The 11,800-nt window shown below is 45.7% G+C and overlaps 1 protein-coding gene across 1 annotated transcript; it reads right to left on the bottom strand.

The window, feature by feature from the left end:
- Positions 1 to 7,724: 7,724 nt before the first annotated feature.
- On the bottom strand, positions 7,725 to 11,531 carry IRS4 (insulin receptor substrate 4). Its single transcript, XM_007114333.2, has one exon. It carries the CDS (start codon positions 11,529 to 11,531, stop codon positions 7,725 to 7,727), a length of 3,807 nt encoding a protein of 1,268 aa, XP_007114395.1.
- Positions 11,532 to 11,800: the final 269 nt, after the last annotated feature.

Raw genomic sequence — 11,800 nt, forward strand, 5'->3', positions numbered from 1 at the left:
GAGGCCCGGCGCGGCCCGTGAGCCATGGCCGCTGAGCCTGCGCGTCTGGAGCCTGTGCTCCGCAAAGGGAGAGGCCACAACAGTGAGAGGCCCGCGTACCACACACACACAAAACACAAAACAAAAAACAAAGAAAACAAAACCAAAAAAAAAAAAAAAACCTAAACATTAATCTTTAGTATACTAATAAAACACACATGACTTCAATATCCCTGGAAATGTGTAGGGTGAGCCAGGAAGGCAGCTCCTCCAGGGCATTCCAGTCCTCTTCACATGAATTGCAAACATGCCTCTATTACAGCCTGAAGTCCAACACAGCAATGGTTCCCCTGCCCAGAGAAGCCCAAATGATAGCAATATATCCAGTTAGCCTCTCATTCTCTTTCCACTCTCCCCAATCTCGTGACTTCAGTTATCTTTCTAACTCCAATCTTCCTAGAACTAAAAAAAAAAAAAAAAAAAAAAATTCAAGTTCTTTTGAAAATTTCTCACTGTTTATTAGTCAACATGCCAGCCATCCCCGTGATCAACTGGTGGCAAGCAAGTAAAGCACTGAAGTAACAAGTAAATCATTGAAGACAAACAAATGAAAGTAAATGAGGAGAAATGGAAGCATTTACCCCAAAGATGAGTGTATAGTAATACAGTTACATTATTTAGCTTAGCACTGCTTCTGGCTTATATACAGTTTTTTTTCCCCCAATAAGAATAGATCATCACACCTTTCTGTGCCCTGTAAATATATGGGAGGATGACCCTCAGGAGCCTGATAAAAATCGAAGTGCCGTCCCTCAAGGGTGAAAACTAGCAATAACTGCTGCTAGTCTTTACAACACCAATCACAGCAGACTGTTGTCTCCTTTACAGATTAGAAGATCAAATATGCTTCTCCTCATGGTGGCAACGGTTTTGTGATGGAATACTCAAAAGAATCTGTTAAGGGAAATGGATGACGCTTGTAAACCTCCATCTCCTCAAAGGTCAGCTCAATTGTTTCACACCTGCCCTTCGCAAGCAGGCCCTGGACCACTTACGCATGTTCATTCCAGTCTTGATTATCTGGATACAAACTATCTGGGGATCAGCTACAGGATTTTCATCGCAGGTCAGCTTCGCCACTACCTCCCAACACACACTTGGGCCACTTCACTCTGCTGCCTAGTTACTGCAGACGTAAAGAATGCAAGTTACTAGAACTCTAATATAGGCAGTCTCCGATTTACAAAAGAGACATATTCCAAGGCTCATTGTTTAGTTGAAGCTCAGAATAAATTATCCTACGGAAACAATGTTATAAATAAATGGCGGATGGGTTCCTAGGTTCATCCACACATGCCTGTATTAAACCTATGCAGGTCCTGAACTGAGAGAGGAACGATTTTGACTGCACCCAATGGTCACTTATAACATCATTTCTGTGGGGAGATCTGTTTGAAGTTTCAATATGAGGCTCCAGGAAAAGATCTCTTCTAGCCATGGCAATAAGAATAGGGTCCCCTAAATTCAAGCAGCTGAAATAGCTGGGGGCAGGGTGGCAGGAGAAACTATGGTCAGAGCTGCAGCCACAACAAGGAGTCCTTCATAGGAGGTGGCAGGTTTGCGTGTGAGGACAGTGTTGATACGCCTTCCGGACCAGAGACACAACTTATGAAGAGGCAGGAGTTAAACACCACACTTATTGGTCAGACTTTCAAGGGCACCGTGGGTGCACACGTGGATCATTTTCAAGGTGAATTTAGAGGTAGTCTTCGCGGATATTCTCTCTTTCAAGTCTACAAGTAGCAAATTAGTAATCATAGAGAGGCCAATGATATAAATTGTGAAAACTAGCTCAAGCGACTACAGTTTATGGGGAATTGGATATTCAGTAAATCCAGAAGGTCTGGCTAACATCACACATACTGTGGTCAACCCAAACAGAAAACAGCTTTAAACACCGGCCCAGCTGCCTCTGTGCCAACAAGTGAGAGCAGGGCAGGCAGCACAGCCCAGGACCTGCAGAACAAGAAGGCCACAAGGAAGGCTGTCCACTAGGAGTGGCAACGTCTGGGGAAAGAAATCCTCCCTCTGGGGGCCTCGAGGGACTCCCAGAGCAGCCTCACCTTTACAGCTAGAGAGAGACCAGGAAAGGCATGTTTTCCTGAAATTAGGGACACAAGTTTGGCAAAGGGCACAGGAGGGTAAGACTCACCTAATACAATCAATGGAACCCTAACCAATAAGAAAGGGCGTGTCAGGAAGCTAGGGAAAAATAGCAATAATTTTCTCATTTCAATAAATAAATATTTAACTACATATTTTCCATTAATTCTAAAAGGAATTAAGCCCTCAGTCAGAAATTGTAAGGTACCCTCGAAAAGAATGCAAATTTAAACTAGGATAGAGGTCTACATTAAAGAAAATCTTTAAAAATTCTTATTTCTCAAGTGTGCAGCCCAACATTTTCAAAAGAAGATGGAAATCTAAGGCCTGTTGCTGCACAACCAATAACCAGTGCAGAATTGCTAGAGAACGTATTTTAATTTCATATGGTGAGTGCATTATCTTGGCAATTTTATCAATAGCTTTAAAATTAGCAATCTAATAGTTGTGGTAAAAACTGAGTGTGCTGTAATGTATTCATTTCATTATTATAAAAGGTAGCCTTTTTCATCTCTCATTTCTCACTCAGGACCAAGCAGTGCTTTCCAGTAAATGATCCTCACCATCTTTGAGCCTGGCAGCACCTCTGAGACAAAACATACTGCAGGCTTTAATTAAGCATTTGACAAAAGCTATTTTCCAATACTGCCAATAAAACGTCTGAGCTATTTGAGCTATTTTTACATAGTCTTAAAGCATTTTCAGAAAGGTGCTAAACAAAATGAATTTGATTTTCAAAACGGATTTTTTTGTCCCAAGGAGAGGATTTGATTTTCAAGGCTTCTAAAGTCTACTTTCCTGACTGCCAAAAGCAAATTTGCTTTTTAAACAAATGGAGAGCATCTCTTTCTACGGTGCTTTTGCTTCCACCTGTCTCATTTTATTCTGTTTTTCCCACCATGATGGTGCAGATTAAAATATCAGATTTTATACATATGGAAAAAATGGAATTGAAAGACTTTTGGCCACAACTGGCAAATGTCAATGGATTAGTCGGAAAACCACACACAGGTGACTTCAATTAAGGAAAGCACCATTACCGGAAGTTTACTGAATGCACCCCTTTCATTCCTTTCAGTGTTTCCGTGGGATCCAAGTAGATACACACACTATTCGTGTTTGGGAGGAAAAGATGAGCAAACTCCTCCCCCAGATTGAAAACCTTCGATTCCAGTACAGGTCAAATTCTTTTATTCTAAAGCTATGGCAAAGAGTTCAATGTAATGAAAATGACCCAAGCTCTGGTGGATGGCTCACAGTTATAACACTCTGAGTGAATTATTTACAATGAAATTGGATACTATCAGATTCAAGAAGACTTTAAATTTTCCCAATTCTTGCCTATATAATAATCTTTCATCAACAGGAAAATAACATATTGAACATCTGATGAAAGGGCAGTGTGGTGTGCTGGGTGGAGCACTGGACTTGAAATCAGATGTATGGGTTTGATTTTCTGCTCTGCCACTTAACTCTTTGACCAGGGGAAAATTCTTAACACCAGCTTCAGTTCCAGTACCTACTGTCCCCCAGTAAAATAATGAATGTAAATATGCTTTGCAAATTATAAGGCAGTAGGCAACTGTAAGGCATTTCCTCCATCAACAAGCTGACAATTTAACAATGATCCCTTTTAAATCACACACAATATTCCTGATTTCTCCATACACTGGTTATCCTCATCTATTCCAACATGAAGACTTGGCGGGGGGGGTCACTCGAAGAAGCCCGAGTTTGTTCCCCAAACGATTCCCTGCCAATGACTGAAGTGTTTTGGTTGATATGTGGTAATTAGGGGGAGGAAAAGAAAGCAAGAGATCTTATTCGAGTTTTGATGCATGTGTGATATTCAAGTCCTAGTCCTTGTTTAAAGAAGGTCTTTTGCTAGTGAATGGCCAAAATTTTTACCTGGGAAGCATCACCCTTAAAAATGGAATGAATGCACATGGATAATAATTGCCAATAACTTTAGTTAACTTTAATTGAATGAAATCTTTAATTGTTATAGGTCAAATATCTCTGCTCCAAATGACTGTCCAGTTTTTTTTTTGGTGGGGATGAATGTTGCCTAGAATAAGTGACCCATCCATGGTGACTGACATATCTCTGCTATATGGAGATTTTATTCTAGTAACGTATAATAAATAAGCCCAATACAGCAAAAAAATTGCTCTCAAGCACCTATAATTTATAGCAAGAAGATTTGGCAGTAGTACACTGAAAAGAAGCTTATACCTCCTTCATGTTAATAACAGTGTCTAAAATTTCAAAAGGTAATTACTACAGTTTTTTTTTCTTTGCTTTTTCATACCAGGTGCTGTTATAACTTTACTAATTTGGCTGGCCAATTCTCTCACCTCTCTTAGAGCTTCTCTTATCTTCCCATCTCTGGAATGGAGAAATCAGTGAATTTTTTTAACCTTAAGTCATTTCAAACTATGAATTCTATATCAGATACAGCAGTAAAAGAAGCAAAAATGCATTCGTGGGTCAGGAGTCACACTAAACCATATAAGAAACTGCATTCTCCTCCTCAATGCTAATACTTATAACCCATGTGTTTAATATCTGAAGATTTCACACTTCTTAAATTATTTCATTTATAAAAAAGTCAAGTCCAGGTTATATTTCTGTGTGCTTCTTTCTAACTGACTTGAACAAATGGCTTTGAAGTACTTACTTATATGCAATGTGACTTGTAGGTAAATGAGATTATATATTAATTTTGTGTTATATGAAAAAAGTTGTCTCATTGCCTTACGGGCTCCCTTCATTTCGCTTAAGTTATAAACAGATCCCAACTATAAAGATCCCAGCTCTGAACAAGCAAGTAAACCATTTTAAGTGAAAGTAATGACTAACTGAAAAGTGGGATTTGGGGACACAGACCTTTAATTTAGCTTTGTGTTTCTAAAGGTGATAATAATAAGAACAGTAATAACAATGATAATAGTAGTATAATAATTCATGTATAACACTTACTATGTGCCAGGAACTGTTCTAAGCATTTGCCATAAATTAAAATTACTCTAGGAGATATCTAACTCCTAATGAAGACTGTGCCTTTGCTCCTTTGTCAAAGCATATTTGTTATTTTCTAAGATGATCTTTTTTTCAGTGTTAGTTAGGAAGGTGAAGAGAGATCAGAAATGGGTGAAAATTATTCTATAGCTTTATAGAATCAGAATTAGCCAGCTTGTTCTTAAACCTTCACAGACAACATTCTACCATATCAATTTACATTAAGATGGTAGCGAAAGTAATTTCCTGCAATGAGTTCTTTCTATATATCCTCCCTTTTATATATCTCAGCAAATTACGTGCTTTAATCAGTCTCAGGACCAATCATTTTGGCAAGAAACTAAGTCACCTGTTGAAATTGTTGAAACTTCAATGTTTGTTAATCCAATGACAAAATTAAAATATCTTACACTTGTAAAGTGCTTTAAAGGTCCAAAGTGCTTCCACATTCACTCTCTTGTTTTAACCTAACCACCTACCTCCCTGTGAGATACAGTCTCCTTTTTTTTTTTTGGTACAGGCTCCTTGCTGTAGTTACTCAATAAAGTTAGGAATTTCCTCAATGAACAACACATTTAGAGAACATTAAGCCTCCAGAATAGCTACAAAGTCATCTGAAGTTATTCATAAATCAGTAACTTATGCTAAGATAATGTTAATTATTTTAGGATCTAGATAATATTTGGGAAGACAGGGTTTATTTAAGGAACAAGAAATTTTCACTAATTTTCATCTTTGCTTAAACAAAGAGTAGTGGAAAGTATAGACAAACCTCTATGAAAACTTGTCCTTTCCAAAGTACCACAGGGACATAGACAGCTATGGAACACCCACATCAATATCATAAATGGTGTCTTCAGCAGTTAGGTTCAAACAGTAGCTTAAGACCAATTTCCAGGTGTACTTTACAGAATAAAATAGATCTGTTCTTGAAAAGCTGGTTATGAATTAAATTCTTGGAAATAGATCTGTATATTTTAAGTGCATGGTTCTAGTAGTAGTGGTGATTGTGTGTGTGTGCCTGCACGTGTACGTGTGTGTGTGTGTGTGTGTGTTGGGGGGAGCTCACAATTTAAAGGAGATCTGAATTGAATCCTTTGGCAAGCCAAAGCATCCTTTTGTCGTTTTAATGATCACTCTTTAATGTGTCCGTGCTGCAGACGTGAGTTTTTGTATGGCAAGTTTTCTAAAGCAGGGGGAGAAAGGGGAGGGGGCCTACACCTGCACTAAATAGGGAGCTTGTTAGGTGACTGCTGTGATCAGTCCCCAACTTGTTCTGCCTGATCAAGCACAGTGGGCAGAGATCCAATCACAAAAGCATTCCACAAAGCAAGCAAAGCAAAAATCTTCACTAAACTGACTACTGGAATGAAAACTGCTGGGGTCCATCCCTTCTCTTCCCTGGAAAAGAAGCACATTCTGGTAAAGAGGGAAGGCAGTTGAGACTATGGAGACATCATCTTCCAAAATCATTTCTTGAGAATGTCTCCAGACACCCTGATAACAACATTGCATGATGTACACAGCAGATTTACTTGAAGTCTTATTTCCAAGATCCTATTCTTTCTTATTTCTTCCTTTGGAAAAGTAACCCTTTAAAAAAAACTTCTACTCTTCCAGGGTAGGCTGCCCCTGGGGTCAGGTCTTCCTCCAGCCCTTATTATCTTGCTTACTGAATTGCCCAGAAGATGCACCAATTAGATGTTTTAAATGCTTTTTAAACCTTTCAAACAATATTCATACCCATTATAGTGTTGTCACCATACCCTCTTTGGGGGGAGTTACATGAAGAAATGAGGCACAGCAGAGGTGACTTGCCTGTCACTATTAGTGACATAGAAAAGGAATGCTCAGTGTTTCTGGCAATTTATCCTGTGTAAAAACTAAGCAAATCAACACAAGAACACATTCCAGAGCCAAATACCCTCTTCTTTCAATCACCTGTTGTTCTGGATTATTTACCTTTTGTTCCCTCCAGACGTTCATGCTAACAGTTGAGATTTAACTTTCTTGGTATATCACAGCAAACCAGCATAACAATGACTGCTTTTTAAGAAAGTAACTTTCAGAAGGAGAATGTCATCAACCCCCAAAGGTTAAGAGTTGATTATTACTGCTCAATATTCAGTGCTCTTATTAAATTTCCTGCAATTAAATATGGTCATTTGTAGAAAAGCAGCTTTTACTTGTTGATTTGAAAATAAGTTGATGGGATTCAATTTACGATGTCCTATTTGTATAAATCACTAAGCGTTAGGGAAGGATATCTGAAAGCACCCTCACTACATATCCTTAAGTTTGAACTACTCCTAAAATGTAGAACCAATGTTTAAATGATAAATCTGTTCTTTCCAGGTAAAGAAACTTATCATTAGATTAAAACAAGTTTTTGCAACGATCACAAGGTATTGGCATGATTAAAACTGAATTCTACTTTCCATTCTAAATAAGCACCAGTGAATGAAATATTAGCTCACATTTTCCTAACACTGTAGACAGAGTAGTGCATCGATCGATTCATTAAGCAATAACCATTAACTTCAGGGAAATGAATTCTAAACTCACCAACCTCTTTGGGGAGAGTCGAACTTCTCGTTGTCAGGTCTGGCAAAGTCCATTCTCACGTACGTGTCGTCGTCGTCAGAATCTTCTTGCTCTGGGGGTCTCGGCGCCCGGCCGCGGCCAGGTGATGGAGGGGGAGCGGCGGCTGCAGCGGCAGCCCCGCCGGCTCTGTTGTTACCTCCGGCAAAGTCTGCCGATGGGTTTTGGGCTCTGGGGTTCGAGCCACCCGCAACGTCTTGGGCGCCTCTTACCTCTTCGGCACCAGCAGCATTAGCAGCAGGTTGGAACCAGCGGACGGAGGCAGAGTCAGATCCCGCGGAGGCCTCGAGGCCCGCGGCGGCTGCGCCGACGCCCGGGGCAGCGACCAGGGCGGAGGCGGCGGCTAAAGCCTGGCTCACGGCTAAGGTTGGCGCGGCTGCCGCGGCCGCGGCTAAAGAGGCGGAGAGGTCTCTCTCGAGGCTGTCGGTCGGGAAAGCAGAGACGGCGGCTCTGGCAGCTGCAAAGAAACTTTGCGAACGGCTTTGTGGGCGTCTTCTCTCGAGCTCTTCTTCTAGCAGCAGCCTCGCTACAGGTGGTGGTTCAGAGCAGCGGCTGGGGGAGAGAGAAATGTCCATACAGCACTCAGAAAATGGGTCGACCACGTAGATGCGACCTGTTTCAGCATCGTAGCGAATGGCACTGTCAGCAAAAGGCACGGCTGGTGTCATTGCTGGGTTGAAAATCACTTCAATGTAGTCACCTTCTTCCTCATTAGCACTGTTACCTGTAGCACTGGGAGGAAGAGGCGGAAGTGGCCACCTAGCACCGTCCAGAGAGAAGGGGTTGGCACCTGGAATAGCTCTTAAAAGATCTGAGAGGTCGTTTGCTGGATTTGGAAATGGCACTCCGAACTCAACATTCACGTAATTCGAAAAGGTGAACTGTCTGGGGTCGGCAATTATGCCCCGCAAACCTGGCAGTCTTTGAATACAGGGAGCTGGCATATTGCTACCTCTTTTAGGGAAGTCAATCTTGATGTAGCTACTAGCGCTGTCGGCTTCTTTCTGCTCATGTGTGGGCTTTTGTGGTTTTGGCTTGATTTTATTTCCTTTTGTAATAAAAGGAAGTCGATTAGGTCTCTTAGTCTTGTTCTTGGGGGGCCCATCACCTGAACGCTTGGAAGGTAATCCCTCATCTCTAGGCTTTGAGAATGACCCCTCAACTGAAGGCTTTGAAGTTACATCTTTGGGGCCTCTGTTAGATGAGGCTTCTTTGTCTAGGCCCTTCCCCAGGAATTTTCCAGGTAACATTGGTACATACTCACTGTGGTCACTCTGCCCCAATGGGGAGCTCCGAAAAGCATTTGGCAGAGAGAAGTAGGAGCTCCAACTTTTGGAGGAAGAGCCTCCCTGAGGATTTCTGGGGTTTTTTGGAATTGCACCAGCTCCAGGAGCCATAAACATGTAGTCACTGTCACTGTCATTGTCCTTTGAGTCATCCTCTTTGTCAGGATCAGGTGCTTTTGTAGGACTTGGTGCAGGTGGTGGGCTCACTCTGGGAAACATCATCATGTACCCTCTTGAATCTTCGAAAGGTGATCGAGAGTGGCGCTTTTTTGACACAGAGACATTTTGAGGAGCCATTGGCATATAATCACTGGAGCTTGAGAGAGGGGCAGCCACCCCTGGCCTCATTGGCACGTATGGGTCATCCTCATCTTCATCAAAAGCTCTGGCTCTGTGGGGACCCCGGGCTGCACCTTCTGGGGTCTCTGTGTCTTTAACTTCTTTGGCTTCTTTGCGTTCTTTTGTGGCTCCTCTGTCAGCACAAAAATAAAGTCGGAACCTTCCCCCAGACTTTCCTTTTCCACCAGTTGCTGCAGCTGGCGGGGGTGGAGGTGGTGAAGGTGGTGGCATTTGCTGTTGCTTACTTTGAGTTAATTTGCCAAAGTAGGATCTTTTCTTCAGAGATTTCCCATGATCACCAGTGCCTTCGGAGCCTTTCCCACTTCCTGAGCCTTTGCCCCCTCCAGAGTTCTTGCCCCTGCCTGAGCCATGGCCATCTCCGGATCCTTGGCCACGGCCTGAGCCGTGCCCACCTCCAGCTCCTTGGCCACTGCCTGAGCCATGCCCACCTGAGGTGCCCTGGCCATCTCCTGAGCACTGGTTTCCTCCTGCACCCTGGCCCCCGGAGCCCTGGCCACTTGAGCCCTGGCTGCCACTTGAGCCCTGGCCACCTCCGGAGCCGTGCCCCCTGCCCGAGCACTGGCTTCCTCCAGAGCTCTGGCTACTGGAGCCTTGGCCACTTGAACCCTGTCCACCTCCTGAGCCCCGGCCATTTCCGGAGCCCCAATTGTTCATGGGCATATAGTCACCTCCGTTTCCTTCCTGATCCTCTTTGCCCTGAGGATTGCCTTCTTCACCGGAGTTGCCAGAACCGGAACCAGGTGCTTCAGAAGACAGGCAAGCTCCCTCGTTGGGGGCTTCTGCAGGGTGCGGGCCACGCACAGGGCTGGGTGCTACGCGGCGAAAAAAGCTGGCTGGCACTGAAATCGCTCTCCTGGATCTCCGCGCTCTGGGCAGGTGCAGTCTTCCTCGCCTGGAGGGGGGCACAGGCTCACTGGGTGTTATGTAGCGCCTGGCGAGGAGCATCTCGTCTTCCCCGTCACCAATGGCCCTGAGGTGGCAAAACTGCTCAAAGCGGGACCTTCTGAGCCAGCCGCCGGGCTCGAGCGGCAGCATGTCCAGATGCCTCCTAGTGGACAGCAGGGTTAACAGGTGGGCGCCGATACTGATGCTGTAGCTGCGGCAGCGGGCTCTGTATTCATCTGCACACAAGGCTCTCATCTTCTCCAAAAACAGCTCGTGCATGTTTTGGGCCACCACACAATCATCTACCTGCATCCAGAGCTCCCCCGGACCAATGACGGTGGACCTGCCGACTTCCAAGAAGAAATACTGCTCCGAGTGCCCGCAGCGACGGATGCTCAGGAGCTGGACAACCACGCTGGCCACTTCGGTATTTAGCCTCACAAACACAACCTCCTCGTCGGTAAGACAGAGCCGGAACACGCCGCTCAGCTCTTTTCTGTGCCCCAGCCCCCTGGGTTTGACTATTACCTGCCACACATCTTTGTAGAAGGGTGGCTCCGCCGCCGCTGCAGCCGCCAGTGCGGCCGGCTCTCCATCCGGCTGCGCGCCGGGCGTGCCGCAGCGGCGGCGCTTGCTCTCGAGGATGAGGCGGCTGAGCAGCAAGTACCAGCTCTCTTGCTCCGACTCGTTCTCGGCCACCATCGCGAAGTACTCGTCCTGGGTGAAAAGAGCGATGAGGTGTCGGTACCTTGCGTCGGCTCGCTGGCTCACCGAGAAGCACTGGTACAGGGTGATCACGCGCCGCGGTGGGATGAGCGCGGGGACCGCGGCGCCAGAGGCAGCCGCCGCTGCTGCAGCCGCCGCGGCGCGGACACTGTGCCGGAACTTCCTGGCATTTTCGTAGTATTCCAGCCGAGCTGGGGCGTCGGCGGTCTCCAGTTTGAGCACGAAGTAGCGCCTGTGGCCATGCTTCTGCTTCCGCAGGTAGCCGCGTTTGCAGACTTCGTCCCCGACGGGGAGGTCCTCCTCATCGGACTCGGAGTCTGACCGGGAGCCAGTGGCCGTGGAGAGCCACATGGCTCCCGGACAAGACGACCCGGTCCCAATGAGTGCGGTCGGGGTTCCCGAGGAAAGAAGTGGGGTGGTCGCCACCTCAGCTAGAGCTGCCGCTGTTGCCGCTGCTGCAGCTCGCAGTCTCCTTGTCGCTTGGTCGCGAGCGAAGGAGCAACTCGCCATGGTGATGCACGATGGTTTTAAGGTGAGCGGGCGGAGCGGGGGGGGGGGCCCGGGGAAGCGAGGGTTGGGGGAAGAAGCCGTCTACCCCCGTCCGCCCGCCCGCCCCAGCCCCCTCCCGCCTCGGCCCGTGCCCCCGCCCACTCCACTCCAAGCGCGCGGCGGCGGGCAAAACAACACGTGACCGTTGCCTCACGCGGCGGCCTCTGTGGCTCCGGCTACCAACGCAGTGGAGGGGCGCGAGCGGCCGCCCGCAGAGGTGTGCGAGGGAG

This window comes from Physeter macrocephalus, chromosome 21 (genome assembly GCF_002837175.3).
Source record: "Physeter macrocephalus isolate SW-GA chromosome 21, ASM283717v5, whole genome shotgun sequence".
Lineage (NCBI taxonomy): Eukaryota > Metazoa > Chordata > Mammalia > Artiodactyla > Physeteridae > Physeter > Physeter macrocephalus.